At 41.8% G+C, this 25,891-nt stretch overlaps 1 protein-coding gene across 5 annotated transcripts in view; it reads right to left on the bottom strand.

The window, feature by feature from the left end:
* LOC311444612 (protocadherin alpha-C2-like) overlaps positions 1 to 25,891 on the bottom strand; it is a 147,905-nt gene that overhangs the window by 40,148 nt on the left and 81,866 nt on the right. For 2 of the 5 annotated variants that reach the window (XM_084535891.1, XM_084535894.1), the window contains exons 1-2: positions 7,971 to 10,540; positions 7,774 to 7,803 (exon numbers count right to left, since the gene is read on the bottom strand). The exons of 2 other annotated variants lie outside the window; for them this stretch is intronic. In XM_084535891.1, coding sequence (XP_084392017.1) covers positions 7,774 to 7,803; positions 7,971 to 10,526 — 2,586 coding nt within the window. In that variant the 5' untranslated portion in view covers positions 10,527 to 10,540. Of the gene's footprint in view, positions 1 to 7,773; positions 7,804 to 7,970; positions 10,541 to 25,891 lie in introns of those variants that run through there. One more of the 5 variants, XM_084535892.1, reaches the window with a different exon arrangement.

The raw sequence follows: 25,891 nt of genomic DNA, 5'->3' as shown, positions 1-25,891 counted from the left end.
GTAGAATGGCTTGCTAAATAAAGAGATAGCTAAGAAATCCTCTGCTAATCAGAATGTGTTCCAGAAAAATCTCTTTTTTGTTGTCAGGGGACCATCACAAGAATTCTCAGTTATGGCCTACAATTGCAAACTGATGTCCTTTGAAATTACGCACTTCTATACAGCACTAAGCACATAACAAGGCTATTTCTCAGGCTTCTCAAGACATTATTCTGTATGTGATATTACAGACAGTGCTTAACTTCAGGCACTTGAATCCAAGGAGAAAACTTTTGTCCAGAAATATAATGGACTAGACTCATTCCTGGTGTGTCTCATACAGTGCCAAACACACAAATAATAAATGATAGTAATGGTTTAATTCTGTTCGAGCTATTGGAGGCAGATCAGAAATGAATTTGGCCCCATTACTTGAAACAGAAAAGGAAAGTGTTGAATGCTCTGAATTATTTACAGCCAGCTCTGTATTTCCTCTTGAGGTTTGGGGCATGCTTTTCCCTGGATCAATAGTTTTTATTCAAATAAAAATGGAGCAATTACAACTTCCACCATCGCTCCATCACCACACTTCCCGAGTCCAGCTTCACCCAAGAGTGAGATGCTCTTCAATGATGTGCATCCTTAGTATTCTTTATGGTCTGAATTACACAAAAGGGAGGAGACTGCTATTTGCAACCACACATTAAACATCTGCACTAGCAATTTCCTTCCCATTTAGCCCCCAGTTCTCTGGCACACTCAGGTTTTGCTGAGTTGAGCAGAAAGCAGCTTGACAAGGAACCCATTATGTATGGTTCCAGTATTTTCTTATTCATTCCATTTTGGCCCCAGTCCCAGGGATGGCAAGGCAATTATAAAGTCAACCATATAGGACTACACAGTGAAAGAAGACAGAAAACAATACACACTAATCAGACCCTTTCCTGAGTTTGTCTTTCTTAATGTATGAAGGGTGCTGACACCAGAAGATTTGTCTTTTCCTCTGCGGGGGATTTTCTTACAGAAGGGGAACTGTTAGACTGGGAGGGAGGATGGAAGTCCCCATCCTCTTGTTTGCAATAGGAAAGGTGCAGGTTATAAATTTGCACAAGCTTATAGGCAGCATGAAGAGGAAAAGTCTTACCACAGTCTTAGGCAAAACACAGATGAACTGACATGAGAAAGAGCTGGAAAAGTCTGACATGAATCGGGTAAGAGTAGAAAAGAGAAAAACATCCACTCTCACTGTACATAGTTTTTTGTTTTCTAGCCAAGTGCTGGAAAGCTCTCAGCTGAAAACAAACAAACAAAAAGCAACAACAACAACAACAAAAGGAAAAATCTACGTTCTGTTGCAGTAGAAACTTTCAGGTATTAGATCATAAACAGGTGATGATGGTAGGAGAATCTCAAAAGTTAGAAATTCTCATTCCACATGGTATCAACCAAGACTCATCATGTCAGTATAACAGAAGTATCAGAAACTATGAGACTGTGGTATTTTCTAGGGTTATTATCCAGAAGCTGTGGCAATCAGTTCTCTATTTGCTATTGCTCTTAAGGCAAGGCCGTAGTGCTGGTCCCAGAAGGTCAGAATGAATTTTCTCAGGCACATGTATTCTGGAGATAGGAAGATCTAGTGGGGTTACGCTTTAACCCCAATAGGCAGCTAAACCTCACACACTCCCTCGCTCACTCCCCCATGCCTGCAGCACAATGGGGGAAGAGATTGGAAGGGCAAAAGTTAGAAAGCTCATGGACTGAGCCAAAGAGAGATTAATAAACTGGAGAGAGGGAGGGATAATATTAAAAAAAAAAAAAAAGGAAACAGAAGGAAAAATAAAAACATAACCATGAAAATCACTATTTTCATCACAATTCCAAAACATAGCACCATACTAGGATGAAAAGTAACTCTATCCCAACCAAAATCCTGCACAACACATTTGACTTTCAGACACTCTGGGGGGCTGCTTTTTAATTGAAAAGTTCAATGTCTGAGGACTTCCCTACTCTGTAAATTTTTCACAGTAAGAACAGGAGAAGCAGGCAGTTGGACAGCAGTCTGCCTTCGTCTAGGCACAATTTTACCATGTGTGTACTGCATGGCTGGACCTTAGCAAGAGATGCATGTTTGTCTTGCACTTCTGTTATCATAGACAAATGTCCTGCATTTTGCAAAACTGGTGAAATTCCAATTTTGTCAAGGTAACTGGCTTTTCTTTTTGTTCTGTTACAGAAAGTAATTCCTTAAGATCATCTGGTTTTAAATGTAAAAGCAAAATATGACCAATAATTTAAGTGGCAGCATAGTAGTTGAGAAGCATACCAGTTCATTAATTTCCCAGTTCAGATGCATTAGTAATGTTCTTACAGAGCCAGCAGGCATTCCCAGTCTGCATGCTTGGATTGGCCTTTATCTCTGGTTCTAAACAGTTCATTTTTACCAGACCACAAACTGAAACCTGGCATACTGAACTGTACTGTTAGCAGTCACTGTGATGTGGCACAATATGGCCAACCTCAAAGTAGAGTAGTGTCTTCAGTACAGTCCCATGAAACAGGAGACTACATTACTAAAGGCTGAATGCTGTCAGTTGGCTCCTCTGCAAAGCCCTGTCAGAGACTTTGCCATGTTATAGGTCAGCAACAGTGGGACAGGGCTCAGCTGGTCAGGAAGCATGAGTACAGAGGAAGTGTAAAGAGAAACACAGAATCTGAAGTGGACCAGATACTTCCCACTTGTAAATCCCCATGCAGTCAGTATGTCACATACTGCTGATGAAGATAATACTGTTCACTTTATGTCTGCAGCTCCCACCTTGTCACAAGACACTCACTGTCACACACAAGTCCATTTTACTAACTTTAATGTATTCTTAGCCTGCCTTCTCCCTTAGAGGTTTTTGGAGGCCATGTGCCACATCTAGTGGTCTTGTTCTTGCCATGCAACAGTTGAGGTGAGAGAAACCACCCAATCCAACACCGTTCCCAGTTTCTCCTATCACTTGCTTTTTTCCAATTTAGTAACAGCACATAACATCATAGTTGTAAGATGAGTCAAAATCTGTTGAGGCGCCTATAGCTGTGCTTGCCACCACACTAGGTGATCACCTCATGCCAATAGTTTGCTTCTTCTGGTTCTTCCAGGCACCAGGGTTACATTCCACCAACCACATAACCACAAGCATTAATGTGATCAATCAACCCTATCTGAAAGTTAGATAAGCAAACTGAAAAACAGCAAAAAAAGTTCATGCAAAATTTCACACAGCTGTTCTTAAATTGCACAGTATGGGTTAATTTAAGCATTTCATGGGCACGTAGAGAAGCTTAACTGAGAATAAATTGTTACAAAAATTTTGCCTGGTCATTTTTTTTAGCTAATGAATTAGCACACTAAGAATTTGTCCTGGGACAGAGGGAACTTCTGAAAGATTTTAATGTTGTCCTAATCCCATACTTAGGAAAACCTGTGCAAAGCCTCCCATTGATTTCTGTGGGTGTTAGAACAGGGCCTGCCTGAGGTAGAGAAGTGTGAACCAAACATTTACAAACAGTTACCAGCTGATGAGACTGCTAAAAGCATCCCACTCCATTCCTCTTTCCATGCAAACACACAACTGAATGACATAAGATACATTTATCAAATATATGCTCTTTGAAGGAAAAATGACAAAAGGCTTTTTACAATCTCTGACCACTCATAGCTCTGCTTATTTTCCATTGAGATGATGCTGACAGATGTAAGAAAACACAGATTTCTATTACTGATTCCCTTCAGAATATGCTTAAGATTAATTCAATGTAGAATACAAACTACTTATAGTCTGAACTTGCATTCATCATATATAAAAAAAAAACAAACAAATCAGAACGGAAACTGTAAAAGTGCAAAAGTCACGAAGATAGCCCAAAGATTTGCTTCCTGACATTTTTGATTTGCATTTCTAACTCTCAGAAAACTAAGGTGAAAGGAACAGGCAAGTACTTCTCTAAAGTATATGTAACGAGTTTCAAGACAAGGAAAACTCCTCTGTTAAATACTGGATATAAATTTCTGCTGGCACAACAGTAAGCATCCCACTAGGAGTTTGATTTCCCTCAAGCACAGAGCATTGTCACTGCTTAGCAAAATAGGTCCAGACACTGCCCCTAAACAAAAGAACAAACATTTATAGCTACCCTTTACAATGTCAGTAGGGCTGGAGAATTTCTTAAAGGCTTAAGTTCTTGACCTGAGATTGTAAAATACTCCACCATTAATACCTTTAAAGCCTCTGTGAGAAATCTCTTGGAAAGATTGCTCCAGACAATGCCGTGGGTTTACTAGATTTAGACACTTCAAAACACACTTTTATTTAAAAGTAGTATCAAGATGTGTTCAAATGTTGCCTGCTTTTTTTTTTCCCCCACACGCTTAGCAAGCTGTCTTTGAAGAACAAAATACAGAGGGGATGCCAGAAGCAGAGCAATGTGCTCAAACAACTGTAAAAACCCAATGAATTGCTAGATCTTACCATCACTGATTTACAGCTTTTGTTCTTTCTGAAAAGCATGCACAGAAGACCATGGAAACTTAATTATGGACACTGCATGAATCATCATATTTTGTCGGTCACGTGCCACCACACACACAAAAGGTAAAAGAAAATCTATAATCAGAAGCACTCGCATTAATTTTGCCAAGGCCTCAAACTGCCTGCTCATCATTAGGAATGTACTTCTGGGGCAGAAAACTTCAGCTAAAATGAGTGTCAGTCTAATTGTTCATCTCTGCATTGAAAGGAAAAGGTTACTGTGAGACACAAGACATAAGGAGTAAGTTGAACTGCACAGAAGCTGGACTAGATGATCTTTGAAGGTTCTCCTATTCTGTTCTGTTCTGTTCTGTTCTATTCTATTCTATTCTTCCATAACAGCAAGACAGGAGAGATGAAAAGAAAAACCACTCAGACATTACTCAGCATCTGCACAGGTGTATAAGGAAAGGAACACAAGACTAAAACGTTGAAATCTTCCCTGAAAATGACAGATCATCACTGCAGCAGTGCCCTGTAGCAAAATCACACCTTCATGCACTCCTTCACATCTGCATACACCCCCTACCAAGAGACAGGAATCCAGGCTATTCATAATCTCACATGATTCCAGCAATGAAGCCACAATACTTTGCCATTTATATTTTTGTCTGCATTACCTGCTTGGTCACCCTGTAGCAGTGATCTAGCTGATGAGAGAGTGATTCTTGTTAACCCCACATTCTGGTCCTTATCACTAGACTCCTTCTAGCAATAACTAAGGTTTTCAGTGCTGCTGTGGTAGCAGATTTCTTCTGTTACTAAACGTACTTGGTTTGAGATATTCTTATAATGGTATAAAAGCAGAGTGAACACAGAAGCAGAGGCTACCTTGCAGAAATGAGCTCTTATTACACTATTACGACATGAGCAGTACAAGTCAGAATAGTCAGGTATCAGTGCAAACAGATACAAAGAATCCCCTATATATCCTTAATACACTTGTTTTTCCACTCTGTTGCATCCATGTAACGACTCAGTGAAGTCATTCACCACTTAGTACAGAGTAATTACAAATATCTTTGAAATTACTGGTAGATATGAAAGGGCTAAGATCTATTTGTGTCAAGTATCACTGAGATTAATACCGAATAACTTCAAAATATTTGTCATCCCACTGTAAAACATTAGTCTCCATGAAACCCTATACATGGTATGCATGCATACAAAACCCATTCAGCTGGTCCTATCCTTATCACTGAACAGTTTATAGAAGATCCATTTCAAAAACCTGTTGAGAGTGAGAGAACGACTGAGAGAGAGAAGGGAGGGAGGGAAAAAAGGAGAGAGGGAGACATGTTTACATTCTCCAGAAGCAACACACACATCAGAAATTAACTTTGTAAAATGTCACGAGGCAATGATACCTGTCACTGAGCTTCACAAGTAAAGGACAACCTTTAGAGACTAATTAAAGTTCACTTTAACTAAAAGAGAAACACAGTTCTCCAAAGATCTAGTAATATGAAGAATATTATGCTTGAAATGTAGAATATGGTGTTACTAAGCAATGGATGATATCTTCCGTGTATATACTGAAACAAGAGAAAGACATATAATGTTATAGTATGCAATTAGCTAGGAATTAGTAACTGTTACATTCACCAATTTTCTCATGACACCTGGCACTGATACGTCTTCATGGTAGGTATTACCATGGGTCAGTTTAAGAACTGGAGACCTAAGAAAAGTACTTGTGACAAGTAGCATTTGTCAGAATTTCACTTCTGTTTAAATCACACAGAACTACTGTAATAACCGATTCCTTTTCTGGATCATAAGTACACATAGAAAGGCCTTTGCTAGCTTGTTCTCTAAATGTCTTCTGTACTCGAAGTCCAGCCCTTGCCTGATCTGCACTGGTTTTCAAAACTTGCTAATTCATTGCATTGAATGGATTGATTCCCTAAAATGTGATAGGAATCTGTCTGTTAAACCAATTTCCTACCTACTGCTCATGCATCCAAAGTGAAGCCATTTTCAATTACCTTTCTTTTTTTTTTTCAGGAAATCAGATTTAAGGTGTATATATTGCAGAATATTTCACTTTCATGTTCCCTCCTATACCAAATTGATTCTAGATTTTATTATACTCAGAGAGATTTTAAGGTACAAAAAACGCTTAGAAAAGGAAAAAAAAATCCTCCAGACCACACCACTGTGATTTACAGAAGAACACTGCTTTAACTTTAAATGGATTAATTTTAAATAGATGATTGCTACTTTTTAAAAGCACTTATATGGAAGACTTTCTAGTCCTTAAGATTTGTTTATCTTTGTGTAACTAAACACCAGTTCCAAAAGAGGCTCACATCTTCATATATGAATAAGTATAAAGAAATAACTTGTATTTTTGCATAAGTCAGGCTCCTTTCTATCCCACCACAATTACACCCCTAGCTTCCCCACATCCAGAAGCATACCATACATTAATGCATTAATCAATCCTATGACTGCCACTATCCTAGGGTAAAAGCAACACACAATAATCACAAAATTTTCCTTTTGTGAACCAGAATTAATGTTTCCAGTGTTTCTCAGTTTAAATCCATTAATTGTACTAAGGAAAGTGCAGGGCATGCAAACTACACACTAACTGCAGACTGGCTGCATGCTAGCATAGAGCAACCGTTAATTCTTCACTGTGGGGAAATATTGAAAAGGTTAATAACACTGCCGGTCAAACCATAGGTGTTAAACAATTTTCAATATCAACCCAGCAGGTTGGAAGTTGTCACATTGCAACATAACAATGGTAACTTGCTGTAATCCTCTATAAAGATATCACTGGATTGTCACTGTCAAGAAAACATAAAATGCAGCACTGGGTAGAACAAATACTACTAAAGAAAGGCTTGCAGCTTTCAGACAACTAAAATCTGTCCACATCAGAAAGCAAAGCATGTTTTTGTAATGATCTAAATCCAACAACTTTGCATAGGTATAAAATCAATGAAGTAGCAAACATCTATAATTGCCACAAAGTAACCTATTGATTTCCAGGCTAATCTTTTTATTTTCTTTTTTCTTTTTTTTTTTTCCTGCAATATTAGTCTTAGCATTAAAGATTTAAGACCACATCTGTCATTCCTCAGCATTCAATGACAGCAGGCAATTTTAGATGTGTAATAGAAAAGGGACAGACGCAATATTCTACACAGCATATGCTGCAGAAATGAAGTGAATCTCAAACAGACAAACATACTGAACTTACCAAATGGACCCTGAAAGACCCAGTATTTACCTAGAAACAAAATGCATTGCACACATTAGCATACTTTAGAACCATGTCTTGTAGCTGTGTCAGCAAGACCAAAAGGAGATAAATTCACATAATCTGAGTTTTCTAGTTTGAACCTTTTCTTAAGTAAAAATTCGCACTGTGATGACCATTTATCAATATAGCCTCACCTCGTTAGGAGTAATGGAGTCATTTTTAAGTATGATCAGGTTTTGTGCACTCTGCCCACTCTGTCCTGTCAGATGCCTCTCAGTCACCACTGCAGAGGGACCCGTTCCTGTTGGGCCACAGGTATTGTAAAACATAAAAGTGTCACTTCCTGATCCTGCAGTTAGGCATGCCTTATAGCAGTAGGTCTTAGTCAGAGACCCATTGCCCCTCACTTCAATGAAATGGGGCTGCACTTTTAAACCGTGCGGCAACCTCGCATCAATGTTGTTGTTGGCCTGCTTGTACAGTTCAGCAGGGCACCGTTCTCTGACCCCACAGAAACCTGTACAGCAGGAGTCCCCATACAAACTGTATCTGTAGCACTTGATAACAGTAAGCCCAATGATTGTGAAAAGGAAAACGAAGGAGATGGCGCACAAAGCAATAATGAGATAAAGAGTGATCTCTGAGTAATTGCTCGGACTTTTAATGTGCCTTCTTGTATCAGGGATGATTTTGGAAACTCTGTCCACCACAGCAACAGTGATAGCTACTGATGAGGACATCGGTGGCTCTCCATTGTCTCTCACCTCCACCGTCAGGTTGTAAGTGGGTGTGCTCTCCTCCCTCAGTTTGCGAGTAGTCCTTATCTCCCCAGTATGGAGCTCTACCCTGAACAAATCTGGATCTGAGGTTTGAACCAGGTGGTAGAACAACCAGGCATTTTGTCCTGAGTCCCCATCAATGGCTATAATTTTGGTTACCAAATATCCAGCATTTGCCAAGCGTGGGATCATCTCCAGGGCTGCTGAAGTGTTGGTTGAGGTAGGATACAGAATCTGTGGAGCATGGTCATTCTCGTCTACCACATAGATGTGGACACTGACAGTGCTGCTCAGTGATGGGATCCCAGCATCCTGAGCCTGGACAATCACCTGGAACTCCCTTAATGTCTCATAGTCAAATGATTTGACAGCATACATGTTGCCACTGTCAGATTTAATGGAGACGTAGGAGGTAACAGGTAGCCCTTCAATCTCCCCATCCAGTAGAGAATAGGACACATAGGCATTTTCGGCAACATCCGGGTCAGTGGCTTTGATAGTGCAAAGCAAAACTCCAAGGGGGTTGTTCTCAGGGATGTAAACTGAGTACACAGGTTCCTCAAAGCGTGGAGGATTGTCATTGATGTCAGAGATCTCCACATGGATAACCTTCTGGGAGGAGAGAGGGGGGCTCCCAGAGTCAGTAGCTGTAACTGTGATATTGTAGGCTGCTGCTTTCTCATGGTCCAGCTTGCCCTGGGTCACTAAGGTGTAGGAGTTCTTGAAAGAGTTGAGCATGAAGGGGAGGCCAGGGGGAATACGCAGACTGACCTGCTTGTTCAGCCCTGAGTCCTGGTCCGTGACACTCATCAGGGCCACCACAGTTCCTGACTTTGCATCCTCTGGCACTGGGCTGTACAAGGAGGTCAGGACCACCTCAGGAACATTATCATTGGCATCCACAATGTTGACCAGTACCTTGCAGTGCCCAGCCATAGAGACGGGGCCCTGGTCAGTGGCTTGCACATAGATCTCATAAGAGGATGCCTCTTCATAATCCAGGGTACCATTAACCCGCACCTCCCCTGAATGTGGGTCCACACTAAACAGCTGCCTCACCTTCTGTGGGGTGTAGCTGCCAAAAGAATAGATCACATCCCCATTGGAGCCCTCATCAGGGTCTGAGGCATTGAGTTTGACGACTAGGGTGCCAGGTGGGGAGTTCTCCAGAAGGTTCACGGTGTAGGTGGAGCGGTCAAAGGCAGGGGGGTTGTCATTGGTATCCACAACTCGAACAGAGATCTGGGCTGTACCAGACTTGGGGGGGTCCCCACCATCCACAGCAGTGAGCACCAGCTGCTGCAGGGCACTCTGCTCCCGGTCCAACGGCTGCTGCAGCACCAGCTCCAGCAGCTTGCTGCCACTCTGGAAGCCTTTAAGGTCCAGGGCAAAGTGGCGGCTGGGGCTGAGCTGGTAGCTCTGCACAGAGTTGGTGCCCACATCGGGGTCCTGGGCACTCTCAATGTGGAAGCGGGCCCCAGGCACGGCAGACTCACTGATCTCCAGCCGGTAATCCTGGCGGGGAAAGCGCGGTGCGTTGTCGTTGATGTCCAGCACCTCCACCTCCACGTTGTGCACCTCAATGGGCTGCTCGATCACCAACTCCAGGCTGAGGAAGCAGGTGGGGCTCAGCTCGCAGAGCTCCTCCCGGTCCATGCGCTCCCGCACCAGCAGCACCCCGCGGCCCAGCTCCAGTTCCAGGTACTGGCGGCCGCTGCCCGAGGTGAGCCGCGCTCCCCGCGCCGCCAGCCGCCGCGGATCCACGCCCAGGTCGCTCGCCACATTGCCCACGAAGGCTCCGTGCGGCAACTCCTCCCGCACCGAGTAGCGGAGCGGCCCGCCCGCCGCCCGCCCGGCGCCCAGCCCCAGCAGCAGCAGCAGCAGCAGCAGCGGCGGCGGCGGCGGCGGCGGGGGCGACGGCAGGCCCAGCGCCACCGCCCCGCCGCGGCTCCGCCGAGCAGCCGCCGCCATGGCCGGGGGGTGGGGAGCCGCCGGAGCCCGGAGCCGCCTCGCCCGGCCCTGGCCCGGCCTCACGCCCCGCCGCCCGGCCGCCTCATGCAAGCGGCGAGCAGCAGCCGCCGGCCGCCCCCAGCTCCGCCGCCGGCCCCGCCGCCGGCAGCGCCGCTGCCCGGCCCATGCTCGCCGGCTGCCCCAGAGAGCGGCTCCGACTTCTCTCCCTCCCGGCGGCTCCAGGGAGGAAGAAGAAGAGGAGGAGGAGGAGGCGGAGGAGGAGGAGGAAGGAGGAGGGACCGGGACTCGCCGGATCCGCTTTCTCTGCTCCAGCTGCCGCGCGGGCGGAGGCGGGGGAGGACGCTAAGCCGCGGCTGGCTCCGGTTCAGCACCTGGGCCGGGAACAGCGCTTCGGCGGCGGCCGGCGGTGGGGCGGGCTCCGGCTCAGCACCAGCGCCGGTAACAGCGCCTCGGCGGCGGCCGGCTCCGCCGCTGCGCGCCTACCCCGGGGCCGGGCGCCGCCGCTCCGCCGCGCCCAGAGCCGCCCCCGCGCCCCGCTTCGGCGGCCGAGGGCGTGAGGCTGGGCCCCGCTTCCCCCGCGGCACCGGCCTCACCCACGTGTTGCCGCCCCTCGGTGCGTCGGGCCCTTCGGTGCCGGTGGCCGCCGCCGGGCCGGGAGGAGAGGGGTGCGGTATCGCCGTGCCGCTCCTCGCCTCCGCCCCGGTTTCGGTGCTGAAGCCTCGGGGGCGCGGGGCGGGCCGCCAGCCGCCGGCACTCCTGGACCTGCTGCTGCAGTGCTAAAATGCATCCGCCTGGGAGGGTTAAATCAGCGCAGGGAGCCGAAAAAAAAACGGGCCTCCAGCCAAGGCTGGTGCCGGCTGTGTGCTGCTGCAGTGGGTTTGACGACCTCCTTCTCGAAGACCTGCCCCTCTGCTCCCGCGGAGATTCATCTTTGCTGCAGCACCGTCTCCCTGCCCAGCCCCTGCGGGCCCCCTTGCCCTGATTCCACCCTCCTTCTGCCCCGCTCCCTCTCGCCCCTGCTGCAGCCCGACAGCAGCTTGGCTGGAAGAACTCTGCAGGTCACACCCAGGAGTTCAGAGCATTTAAGGTGGGCTTCAGTTTTCCATCCAATGCAACAGACAGGCTCAAGGTGATCAAGTGCAGCTGGAAAGAAGGCAGAGAAGCGCAATACGATCTGTGTTCCAGTTACTGTTCTTTCCTCCTCTACACTCATGTTGGAGGACTGACAAAAAACAGGGCCGTGAAATTGAACAAACTCAGCAGGGGGTTGGGGGGTGGTGGCAGCAACGTGCTGTATCTGCAGTAAGTTTTACTGTAATGCCACAAATCCCAGCAAAGACAATAAGCTTAAGCATCCATTCATAGAACACCTAAGTTACTATGCTGATGTATTTGTGGAGACAAACCTCAGGTCATAGTCCTACAGGGGTCTAAATTGTACCTATTACCCAATGCAGAAACTGTTTTTAGGATTTCTCTTCCTGTTTTTCCCTTTCTTACCCCACCAAGTCTTTTGGAATGACTAATGAATCTTTTCTGTATTGGGCTGGTCTATCAAGGCTAATCTATCTGTTGACCCGAATGTTCAGCTAAAACCTTTATCAACGCCCTTTTGTGGGCCTGGACATGCCTCACCATGTAGGGTGACTTTTAAGAGCACAATCTTATTCTGTAAATCCCGAAGGTTTAAACTATGATGTACCCAATGCACAAACCCCAGAGAACAATTGTTCTGACTCAGCACTGCTAAGATCACCAGTCTATCACATTTATCCATGGCCACTATTATCAGAGAGGAACATTAGAAGAAACAACATTAACTGCATGATGACCTATTTATGTTTTGGCTGATGTGTTGATATACTTCTCAGCCCACTTTTGTGGCCCAAATATTTACCCTCATATTTATTCTAACATGCCCAGTAGTCCAGTGTCTTCAAATACAGTGGTGGAATCACCAACCCTACTTATCTTTTTAAGCAGGACAAATGTTGGTCTGTGCAGAGTGAGAAGGGCAGATGGAGAAGCCAACTGCCTAGAACATCTGGAAATCTGCCCGTTTCATCCAGTAGCCCAAACAGGAGCCAAACACTTAAAAAAATCTGCTTCAAAGTCTTGGCTAATTACCCTTTTTCAAGATCACAGTGTTTATAGATTCAGAACAAAATGCCCTGACAAACTTATGAAAAACAAACAAGAAAAAAAAATAAAAGCCCTAATTTGCTTTTTTTGCCATTTTGAAGTTTAGGAATGGACAGCTATAACGAGGCTAACAGACATGGATTATGTGGCTGTGCATCAAAATTGCTTGCAGTCAACACATAAAACAGAAGCCTGAAGGGACACACCCTCAGTTTTCCAGACAATCAAATACTGGCCTCATCCAGACAGGCCACAGAGTATCTCTTAAGTGTACAGCCATTAAGTCTTCTAAGAAACATTTGTCACACCAATAAAAGAGACCAAAAGCCCCAGCAACACTGGCAACATCACAGGCCCTGCCTAAAGGACTACATTGGTAGAGATACTCCTAAAAATGAACAATGCCCTTGATAAGAGGTAGCAGAAAAACAAAACCCACCTTGTAGGTATTGCCTTTTTGGCAGGTTTATTTTACTTACAGTGTGTGAACCAGATGCCAAGCACACATCTAGGGGATTGTAATACCTGTGAGGAAGCTTCCCTTTCACATTGTTCCTAGACACTGATGATTTACTTTTGGTGCACACTGAGGCTCCTCTCTAGCGCATTCCAGCTGGGTACCTCACCAAGGAACAGCTGATGATTGCTTAAATCCTGCCCCTCACTATTTGCATACTGCATAGGCTCATCTCTTCTAATATCCTGTTCCTCTGTGGACAGCTAGGACCATGCACATCCAAGGATTTGTAAAACAACACAGAATGTAAAACTGAACAAAGATAACACACATAATAGAGCCATTCTAGAAAATAATCCCCAATATCTTCATTCCCTTCAAACATGTATCAAAATATCAAGTTCCTAGATTTTTTTTTCCTCCTAATTATAGAATAAGTCTCATGATCATCTGGCCTTTTTGTAAGTCTTTCAGAAACAGCAGAGTAGGTAGTTTGCTTTCCATTTTACTGTATTTACAGATTTACAGATTAATACTGTAGCTTGGCTCATGCACAGTAGCACTATACAAATGTAACAGCCTTTCTGAAAATTTTAGCTTTATATCATTTATGCTGACTACACCTAATTTTGTACTGATATACTGAAACTTGTGCTGTTCCAATTAAATGTTCCCTGAGTCACTTTAAATATACATAAGATTCTTCAATGGCCAAAATAATTTTAGTTATTTTCATCAGCTTCAATGGTAATGCTGACTGAGTCCTGCAGACCTTGAGTTTTAATTCAGGAAGAGTTTCCATTGAGAAAACACTTCAGGGGTTGGTCTGTAGTAATATTGATTTTTACAGTGAAAAGTAAAAATTGAAACAGAAAAATATACTTTCAGTTTCAACTGAATTGTGGCTTAGAGGCTTTTTTGTTTTCTTTTTCTTGGAGTTTTGTTTTCCACTAATTTCTTGAAACTTCATTTAAGCACCAATTCTGAAACACCTTAAAAACTTGCTTAACAGAAGTGTTTTCTGTGGCTTCAGATCAATTCACAGAAGCAAGAGCATCAGAATCTGTCCCTGCAGCAGAAACAGCTGATAAAAAATCCTAGGCCAAATGTCCATTTGCTGACAAATTCGATAACCCCTGCAGTGACTGATACTACCTGCATGCCATATCTGCATGCACAGGCCTGTTGGACTTCTCTGACATATGAAAATTGTGCCACCATATTTAGCTTGGTTAAATTAAATGGTACGAGTTCTTTAATGAGAGTACAGTGCAGGGTTGTAGCAAAGAATACACTGATTTTATGAAGTTCTTCAGAAGAAAAATAAGTTAAAAGATAGTTATAAGTTATATGATCAGGTAGTAAAACATCTATATATCTATCTGTGTTAGAGATTGTAGCACTATAACTATTTCAGTATAAAAAATCATCACGTTCCTATGCAAGCCTTTCTTGAAATAGTACTACATATAGATATGCCTAAATTGGTATCACTGTAATGCAATGCCACAGAAAAATTTCAGTGCAAATATTTCTCTTGGGAGTGATACAATTATATGCAGATACAGTTCTGTAGGTATTTAGAGCCTTAACGGTTCATCCATTTCAAATCTCACCTGTACCAGGCACATCTTTATATAATACTAACTAGAATCACCTAAATTTGTTTGAGCTGCAATAAATCTGTGTTCTATTTTCTTCAGTGCAGTAGTAGAAAATAGGAAGATGTGACTGTACATGGTGCTAACTGAAGAACTCCAAGGAATTTTGACATCTGAAGACATTTTGCTTCTTTGTAAATAATTTCACCTTCAGTAAAACACATCCCTCAAATATGACATCCAATGACTTAATGTCCTTTCTGAATCTGTGGGAAGTCACAGCTCTGAGGATCAGGCTGTAGATTTTATTATATAGTTTTGTCAGCATGTACATTTTAGCAACAAGGAGATTAATATTATATAAATGCTCTTGGCACACAGAATTGTTGCCTGCAGATGAAACAATATGCAAAATACATGGAGAAAAGTATAGAGAATCCACAAAATTCAACCATTAACAAGCAGGTAAGTTTTGTTATTTTGTAGGGAAAAAAATAGATTTTCTCTGTATATGCCCACTTGTATGTGGTGCCTATGAATTGTCTGCTTTACTTTTAACTAAATCAAGTAATGTGGAAAGAAGCAACCATCAGTCGCAGGCCAGATTACATTAACCACAGTTGAAAACAATGCCTATAAACAGTAAGAGAATGACTTAAACTTCCTACAGTTTTTCCAGTGAGGTGCTGGACTGCAGCACCATCTTCTAGCTCAAGGGTACTCCAGAAATCTATGGAATGAATATCCTGCTAATCTGAAGGGACACACACTACTTCTTCAGCCCAACCCCATGTTTCAGTTGGCTCTCTTGGGATTCTTGTACTCTTCTGCACCTCACTAATATCAGTTGTGCACCCCACCCATCCACACCTCATCTGAAGGAGAGTATGTGTAGGGCCTTAAATTGTTTCTGGGGACTCTCCATGCCTCAAGTACTATTTGATCACAAAAATACCACCTAGAGGCGATAAGGCAGCATAAATATGGGAGTGAAAAGGGTTTATATCTTGCAGTGGATTGATAAACCTCCATCAGTCACAGTTCAGCCACATGAGCTCAGAGATCCTGGAATACAAGTGAGCAGGCTCTGCACTGAGAACAGAGCCACTTGAGCAGCAACCCCTTGAACAAACCCTGCAGCTGAACCAGATCTGGTCTGTGTTCTCTGCATGGGGTTTTCTGAGGACATGGGATTCTCCCTCTTTCTAAAAATACTGCAAAATGCTTCCCCGTGATAATGTAAACTTGTTTCTACACCCAATTTCTTTGCTACCTTGTTCCACTCATATTCTGCACTTGGATTACTTGCTGACAAGTCACCTTTTTACATTCAGTTTGCCTCTCCCCTGTTTGAAAAAGGTACTGTGACGAACTGCTCAGTTGGATTGATTCTGTTCATTCATATGCTTCCATAAATCCATTTTCCATATTGGTACAAATCTAACTATCTCACTACCTTTGCAATAACACCTTTTATTCTTTGCTACATTTTAAAACTTTTTAGAGTCAAAGTCTCTGTTGATGATTCCTAAGCTCTCCTAACTCATCCAAGTTGGACTGATAGCTCAAAAACTGTTGTCTTCTTGTTCTCAGTCTGTCTCTTAAACACATCTTTCTCTTTGGTCTTTCCCTATCTGTCTATTTTCCTTCTTAAATATTTGTTCTCTGTGTTGTGTTTTTTGTTGTTGTTGTTGTTTGTTTTGTTTTGTTGTTTTTTTTGTTTGTTTGTTTTTGGTTTGGTCTCTTTCTCCATCTTGTCTCTTTCCAGAAAATATTCTATTCTATTCTATTTTTTTTTTTTTCCCCTCCCATTTTCTACCTCTAGTCCATTCAGTCATTTTCTACTCCATCTTCTGTCAGTCCTCCTACCTCCTTCATTTTTCCTGGCTTATCCACTCTTCTTCTCTCTTTACGTTGATTTATCATATTATTCACCTCAGTGTCCTAGGACATTTATGATATTCCTTCTAGATATATGAGAAATTTACTGTATTCCAAAATGATGCTGATAAGGGATGCTGATATCTCTTTTTTTCCTGATGTCTCTTTTTTTCCCTTCATTTTTGTCTGCAAACCTCAGGTAAAGTAGGAAGCTAAGCATCATACAGTGGCACTGAACCAAAGGAAATAGAGACCTAGTATAAAAATAGAGAGTGAGGATAAAAAGTACAGGGAAGGAGTAATATGAGGAACAGTCAGCCACCTTATTGACTGCTGAGAATGACTGACAGCATTTTCTCCAGAGCCTGTCAATGCCTCTCACTTATTACCAAAGGATTTCTGGTTTGAATGACAAAAAACTACACAAGTGCTGTGTATTCACTCCTATAAAAACATATAGTGAGTTACATCTATTAAATTTGTTTCTGCTCCTTGCTTACTCCTAACTGTCTCTGAGTAGTTAACCATCTAAATCTGAAACATCCTACTTTGGATCTGAAAAGGAGTTGGCAATAATGTTGGTTTGTTTCCCCACTGTTTTAATGATGACCTAAGTTTGTCTTTGACCATGTTAAAAGTATTGACTGTCAATGCTCTAACTATAAACTGTACATCTTGTGCTAGATCAGATTCCGCTTTTTCTGAAAGTCATTGCTTTCTCCTTCATCTGCACTTTTAATTCTTGGCCTATTGCTCACCTAATATCTTTTCCAGGTTTGCTGCATTTTCTAATAGCATCTCCATGAATTTCATTAATCCACAAAAGTATATCAAATCAGAAATTATCTATTCAAGATATAAAAGCATATCTTAAGCTTTACTTTCAATGTTTAATTTATTGAGCCCCATATCTGGGTAATAACACTGACTTCAGATACACAAAACTGCACAAAAAGCCACTGTGAAGATCTCTTCCTTAGCAAAGTTACTCTGCTAACTACTGAGTAGCAGGATTACTACTTGTACAGGATACTAAATTCACATTGTTGGTATTCAAAGATTCTTTCACTGTAACATTTTTCTATTGACTTGCCTAACCCATCAGTAACACATTTTCAGGTTACCTAAAATGTAGCAGACCTTCTGCTAGCTAAATAAGAGAAGGAAAAAAAAAATAAGACAAAAAAAAAAAAAAAAAAAAAAAAAGACACTCCTCACATCCACTGCTACTCTGCTTCCTGCTGTTTTCCAAAAATATACAACACCAGGTGAAGCATACATTAACCTATTCCACTGGGTTGCTAATACCAAGTACATTTTCTTAGCAAAATAGACCTATGTGTAACTTCAGTCTCAACTTGTCAACTTAAATGTGACTTAAATGGTTTGAGTTTATTCCCTGTACAGGAATGCATTCCAATATGCATTCAACATACTGCCTGCAGACACAAATACTCTAACATGCACGATGTAAAGCTGGATTATCCAATAGTTACAATTAAGCATTGTACACATTTCTCTAAATTTCTTCCAGCCGCTGAGAGTCCTTTCAGCTTCTCTGGCACACACTCCAAAGCTACATGGAGGTTAACACAGCTGCAAGTGTCTGTCCCAAACCACCATATTCTTACACAGCAGCAAGCTACAACTTGCTCCTGAAGCTAAATATGTAAAGCAGAACTGAAGTGGTCAAGAACAGATTTTCTCAATTTAAAATCAGACCCCAAATGCTACTGTACTGAATTCTGCAGAGCTGCCTTAAACATCAGCAGTTTCTCAAATTAATTGAACAAATTATACTTAAGCAGAGTTTAAAAGTGTCTGGAATGACCTTGCTTTTCAAGCCTTCATTCTAGGATTAACTATTTGATTGCTGTTTATTTATTTATTTATTTTTAATGTTGGAAAAAGTCAGTGTCAAATTTACCAGGAAATTAAATCATTAGAGCTATACAATTCAAACTGTAAAAGTGAGGCACATCATCGCCTCTAGCCTTGGCTGTTGCACTCAGACACAGCTCCCATGTCTTCCACAGCCAGAGGATCAGTCACTACCGTGGTACTGTCTCCAAGCTAGAGCACGCAGAACTATTTAGCTAAGAGGTAAGGTCTTTACTCCAGAATGGATGAGCAACAAAAGGAATAACAAAAGCATTTCTCTGAGCTTCCAGAGCTCGCTACAACAAAGGCAGGTTGGGTACAGGTTGTATTTAGTGGCTGCCATGACAGAACACCCAGATATGTTTGTAGGGTGAACCTCTACATGGCTGGTTCCAGCCTTTCACAGCTTCCTCACCATTAGTCATTTTTTTTAGATTTGCAGTTCTCCATGTGGTAAGAAGGAATAAATTTCACTCTGTGATCAAATGATAGAGAAAAAGCTCCATCACAAAAATTTACCCAGCTTTTAGCACAAATAGGAAAGACTTTGCCTGGCAACACGGCCAAGTAACTAATAGTCCTTCACTCTCCTCAGCCTTGTCATTGAGCTTTCAGCTGCAGGTTTTGGCCTACAGTTCTGATACACGTACTAAGGTCCTAAGTATATTGTCAGAAAATAAAAATCCATTAACTATTTCACAGAGCAGCTGAGAGCCATAAAAAAGGCAAGAGCAGATTAGATCACCAGCAACAAAAAACACATTGACTCTGTGAGGACTTTTATGAGACCAGTAATCCAATGTCTGTTGTTCCACAGCTTTCCATATTTCATGTGTCTGCACAGGAGTGGCTGGGCAGAGAAAATAGGGCAGGGAGATATTTTGTTTTGTTTGCTAAGTTCTCAGCAGGCATTTCTGAGCTTAGAAGATTTTACCTCAAATCCTGTTAAAAAGAAAAGCATCTGCCCAAACTGTGTTGTGCTTGGACTATTTTTAATGTATAGCCACATCCATGATGAACAAAATACTATTACTGCAGATGCTGCTGAAATTATCTCACACCAGCACAAGACCAATTGATTTTCTTACTCAGCAGAACCAGAAACAGCATTTGACCCTGACTTACACCTTCTGCCAATGACTTCGATTCACATTTTTGTTTCTCCTTGGGGTCCTAGAACACTGTAAGATCTCACACCTTCTTCCTGAACAGTCATGCAAAAGTTGGTTCTTTTTCCCCTCTTCACTTGTTCCAGGCACTTTATACTGTACCATTACAATCTCAGTCATGATTAACAATAAGGTTACCAAAACTGCACAGAGAATTGGATTCTAACTGTGCACTTAGAAGTAGTACCTGATAATGTGCCGAAAGATCATCTGCCAATAATTCTGTGCATAAAAACAGCAAAAATTTTGCTTTATCATTTCTTATGAAGACTGTATCAATAGTTTGAGTTCATTACCTGTAACTAATGTGAGGTTTTCCTTTCTGTAATTCATGTGATTTTACCTCTCATCATTTATTATCTTTTCTGTTAAATGCAGAAAATTGACTAAAAAATGAATGATTAATATGACTGAGGTATGAATACAAAAAATGTGTGCACTTGTGAAAGCACACAAAATACAAAAAGAAGGACTGATAGGGAAAGTATACATTAATTGCTACAGAGTACCCCATATGGAGATTTCATTTGAATGAATTAAGACAAACAAAATGACCCAAGATAAGGTCTCAAGAAGACTGAGAAGAGAACTGGAACCTTAAAATACACAGATGACAGAGAACTGTGAAATTCAAGAAATTCTGATCCTAGTCACCTGTGACCAGCAGGTACATGAGCTGATCCCAGTAAGTACAAGGTTATGAGAGTGTGAGTGAACAAAATCTGTAAGAGAATGAGTAAGAGTTGGAAATTTCAAAGATTTTGCAGGATTTTAGCACTTTTCCTTCTTTGAGATCTTGCATTCAGTTCTCTTATATTAATTTCTTACACATAAATTCTAGATTCTTCTCTGTGAAACCTTGTTTGCACATGAGGTCAGGTCCTGAGAGGGTAAAGGTTCTATCTGAAAAGCTGAGTCATAGCAATAGCCAGAAGATGATGTAAACCTTGCTGGAACCAAGGGAAAATTAATAACATAAAATAACATAAAATAACATAAAATAACATAAAATAACATAAAATAACATAAAATAAAATATGTGGAGAGGCTCAGAGAAGAACAGTAACTTCTACAACCCAGAGAGGGTTAAAGACACAGTTGTACCAACTCCAGATCTACTTCCCCACACATACATGTATATAGACATCAAAACCAGCTCCTGCACCCTTCTCTGGAGTTCCTCACAGTCTCTAGCACTTGCTGCTGCTATTGCTGCTGGAGAACAGGACTAGGAATAGCTCCAGGTAGCTGGAGGAGTTGCAAGGAGCCCAGCAAGAGGGAGATGAGATGGGAGCAGTCAGCAGCACCTTGCAGATGGGAACAGCAGAAGAGAAAGAGGCAGTGGTGAACAGACCATAGAAAATACAAGTACTGTAATATCACATACAGTATTAACACAGGGCTTGACAGCACAACATTGTACAGATTGACAAGCCTGGGTGAAACAGTGATCAAGTTAGTAAGAAGATGACACTACTGAACATACCTGCCCAGTTCAGGGCATTTAAGCCAAGCTTCAGCAATGCTGAGATAGCACTGTTCAGATTTACTAGTGCAACAAGCTCACCTCCAATCTACAGTAAATAACAGAATCCAAGACAGAGTACTTAAAAGGGGAAGCAAAGAAAAGGGAAGATACAAGGTACGTGAATGGGGCAGATGATGACCAGAAGCCCAGAGGAAGGAATTAAAAATGCTGGCTGTCACTCAGCAAGAAGAAGAGGAAAAAAGTTCCCTGGAGCTGAGTTGGGGGTTTTGAAAATGAGACAAGAAAAAAGTGAGATGGTGACAGAAGCTCATGATCATGCTATAAAAGCAGGAATTCAGGAGAACTGGGTTCTGTTGACAGTTACATCAAGGGCTTTGTGATTTCTGGAAAGTTCTTAATTGGTTCCTAAGATGTCAGCAATATCTGGGCTCAAATGGCTACTAAAAGGCTAAAAGTACTACTGCAGAGTATACATGGATATTCTTAAGGAAGTATGTACATATACATATGTAAAATTTACTATTGGTAATGGGTGCCAAAGGGAGAAAACTGGGTGTTTTTTGTTTGTTTTTAACTAGATACTAAGCATATATGTTTTCAAACTTCTCTTCGGGATTCTTAAAACCTTTGTGACACCAAATATTTGTGTTTTGACTTTAGTAAGAGTTCAGTATTCCTTTCCTTGAGCACAAGAGTCCTTACTGAATAGGCTGTAGTGGCTGACAAAACAAAATATTCTTTCAAAAGCTAGACTATATCTAGTGTTTACCACTAACTAGTACTACAGTATTAATGCAGATTTGCCTTACACATTCTGTACAGATTTTTCATGCAGCAAACTCATTATTTTGTACAGAGGGAAGACCCATACTGGATGTATCTGTTCCTGCAACAGCAGGCAATGGCTGCTGTGAGGCAGCATGCAGAGTATCCTGCCTGGTGCTCAGCTGCTCTTCCAGAAGAGCATGTTCCCACAGGTTGTATCTGCCAACCTTACAGGGATACATCTGTTAGTCCTAGCACACTTCAAGTGACACTAGACATGCAGCTTTTAACAACTCAGCTGAGCTCAGTTTATTTTTTCCATCCATGAACAGAGATACCAGAGCAGGACACAAAAGACAGAGCTCTGATGATAAGCTCTGATGATGATATCAGATGTATCCATTGAAATCAGTACCATTTCCTTGCACTAGTCAAAACATCATTCTCCACAAACAGCCAAAACTTAGAGATCTTGAAGTACAATCCACAGAGAAGAAGGTCACATGTCCCCAGCCATTACCAGAGTAGACAGGGCAAGCAGTGTTTTTATCTTCTGCGGAAACAGAGCCAATATCTAACCAACAAAGTCTAGGTTCATGAGATCAAGAAAGGCAGCCTGCCTTTCCTCCTGGAAAGGACGCAATAGGAACAGCAGACTGAGTCTGGACCCTATATTAGGGGGTTACATATTTCAAAACAAATAGTTGTAGAGTATAACCTGAAAACTCTTCTGGGAATCTCCTGACATACCAGGTACCACTTTGTTCGGCACCTTTCCTATTGAACTTGGTCTTAGCAGTTGGTAGGTGCTGAACACCAGTGAAAAGCTCTTCCTAATTATTAGGATCTTCCTTCTCTTACCAGTCTATATGCATCATGACCCATTTGTAGTTGAGAGGCACTGGCTTTTAGCTTCAGTAGCTAAAGGAGCTTGTCTTAGAGAATAAAAAAGTACTTCGTAAACAGACCCAGCCCTTCTAATGTATTCCAAGTGACAGACTCTACTTTGCTCAGTCTCACACAAACATTTCTCGACATCTCTTAAAATTTCTATCTTTTTTGAACAGAAGTGGCAAAAAACAGATCTTGATAGTCTTAGTACCATCTTTTCAATATTCCCCCAGGTCCACTACATATTTGACTGATGGATCCTCAGACACATTTTTCTTACTGATGGACACATCTTCTGGGTAGCTTCCCTCCTCATCTCAGTCTATTCACAAAATCTCACTTACATTAAAACAAATTGTTTTAGTTCTGTTCCAACATTAATTTGCATTTCATAAAGAGATAATAGGAGTTGCTGATGCTTTCAACAGCCCCAGTCCAGGACCCTCCTGCCTGGCTGCTGGAGCCCAGTGTCCATGGACCTGGGGTCTCTGCCCAGGCTAAGGAATGTGGCTGCCACTTTCCTCTTATCGAGTTCAACCAGTAGTAATGCTGAGCACATACCCCAGAGGTAAACAGAAACATACAGGGCTGGTAACACACACTGCCACAAACATGGCTCTTCCTTGAACAGCACCCACCCACAGGACCCAGATAAATCACAAGTTCCAATAGACATCCCCTCCTCTGGGGCTTGAAGGGACAAGAAGCCACTGGTGCAGGCACACACACAGCACTCTCCAGGTTCACAAGCACACACATGGTCTCAGGTCCCCTGAGGACCAGAACAGTCCCTCTGTCTCCTCCAGCACCCACGCCTGGATTCCAGCCCCAACCCATCCCGCATGTCCCCTGTTCATCAGCCGGTCAAGCTTGGTGCTTGCTGCAAAGACACACTGTTCACACTATGGCCTCCCAAACCACTGTCTGTAGGACCCTCAGGTTTACATCCTTAACTGCTGCAAAATCCTAGTTTGCCTGCACTTTCTTGATTGCCCATCAATCCTTGTGACTGACATTGTTTCTGGTTATTGTCTTCATTAATGCTTACTGGTCAGGTTTTATGTCTCTGTATGTTTAACTCCATACCTTTCTTTATCATCCCAATTTGGAAAGGTCTTTAGTCAGATAGTCTTACTAAAAAAAAAATTCTTACACTCTCCAAATCCTTACCAATTAGTGTAAGTGACAAGGACAAGAGTCAAGGGGCACAAGCTGAAACACAGGTTCTGCCTGTGCATAAGGAAACATTTCATTACTGTGCAGATGACTAAGCCCTGGCAAAGGTTGTCCAGAGAGGTTGTGGAGTCTCCCTCCTTATAAATACTCAAAAGGCATTTGGACATGGTCATGGGATCATTTGGGCTCCTATGCAATGCATCCCTGTACCTTCTGCACTGACATTAGGGACTCTCCCTTTCCCTACTCCCTGGTCCTGGCCTGGACATCGTTTTTCCTTTGCTCCCACTCTTCCTGTTCTCAGTTTCCTTTCTCAGTTCCAGCTCCAACTTTGATCTGGACCACAAGTAGACAACTGCAATTACAAGAAGGTCCTGCCAGCTCTTGGCTGAAACAGGGCTCTTTGTTGCCAGGACTTGGAGGGAACTGAGCTTTCCAGCTCTTGCAAGGGTCTAACAAGTTCAGTGAACAAGAATTTCTCAAAAGCTTAGAACTCAGCCAACTTGAGGAGAGACCTCAACAGCTACCTAACATGACACAAAGATTATCTCTTAATAAATATCAAGTCTTTTTTTCCAAAATATGCCTTGCTAAAGTTTTTAATGGAAAGTTCAGCTACATTTTCACCACTCTCAGCCTGAGAAATGACCAAACTGTTCAGTCAAACTTGTCTAATAGGCAACCCCTCGTTCACATGTATCACCACTCAGGAGGCCTAGAGGGTTTTATAATAAATAGCACCAGACCACTTTTATACTAAGCAGTGGTATGAACACAGCCTGAAACTCTGAAAGGTTTTCCTTCACTCAATAATGGAAAGAGACGGAAATACAGAAGTGCCTAACTCCAAGTTAGTCATTTGAATCGCTTTCATTAAACAAACAAACAACCACAAAACAACAATAATTAGAAAGTTGCTCACGTTTCTGAATCTCCTTTCATCTGCTGCTGAAGTAACAGAGTTCTCTTCAGGTGACACATATATGACTAGAACAAAATGTCCTCCATATAAACAAAATAGGTCTACTGCTACAAGCAAATGCAGCTTGAACACAAGATGCTATATATACACTAATTACTACTATGCAGTCTCTCTCTGTAAAAGTATTTTGAAAAACATTCTGTTTAGAAGAATTAATATTAGATTAAAAATGCACTGTATTAAGTAACCCAACACTATAATAGTAAGCGTTTCTTTCAGACAGAACAATTTTATTTTATATATAAAATTTTATTTATATATTTTATTTATATATAAATAACAATTTTTATATAATTTTTATATAATTTATATAAATATTTATATAATATATAATTTTTATATAATTGTTTATATAACAATTTTATTTATATATAAAATTCTCACAGCTTTATTGGAAGCATGCCAGGCTTGTGCATTAGCAGCAGCCAAACATCCACTAGGAACAGTCTAATTGTACAGCATCATGGATGATAAATATCATATTTCTCCTATCTGTGTAAAGGTGGCTGGAAGCCCTTGGTACAGCAAGACAAAGTGTATCACGAGACAGTGTAATATATATTTGTTCGGTATTTTGATGCATTTTAAATAGCCACAAGCGATGGAAGTCTTCCAGAATGCACACCAAAATCTCTTATTCCCAGAATGTGATTTATAGAGATCCAATGTATTTTATATACATGAGAAGAAATGTGGCAGTGTTTTCAGAGAAAAAAAAAAAAAAAAGTATAGCTATTTTAACTCACTTCTTTGACACTCCGGCTCTATCTTGACTTGTGTTCTACTGAATCAGTTAGGAGGAAATAAGGACATTTAAAGGTTTTGGAAATTGAATGTCTTTGTCTTTTTCAATGATTTGGACTGTCATGAAATGGCAATCATGACTCCTTAAGTCTTCTGGGTCCAGAAAAAAAAGTGCTGTCTCATTAAA

Source organism: Aythya ferina (assembly GCF_964211825.1).
Source record: "Aythya ferina genome assembly, chromosome: 14".
Lineage (NCBI taxonomy): Eukaryota > Metazoa > Chordata > Aves > Anseriformes > Anatidae > Aythya > Aythya ferina.
Note: the sequence above shows the minus strand (reverse complement) of the source record. Positions and strands in the feature narration are given on the sequence as shown.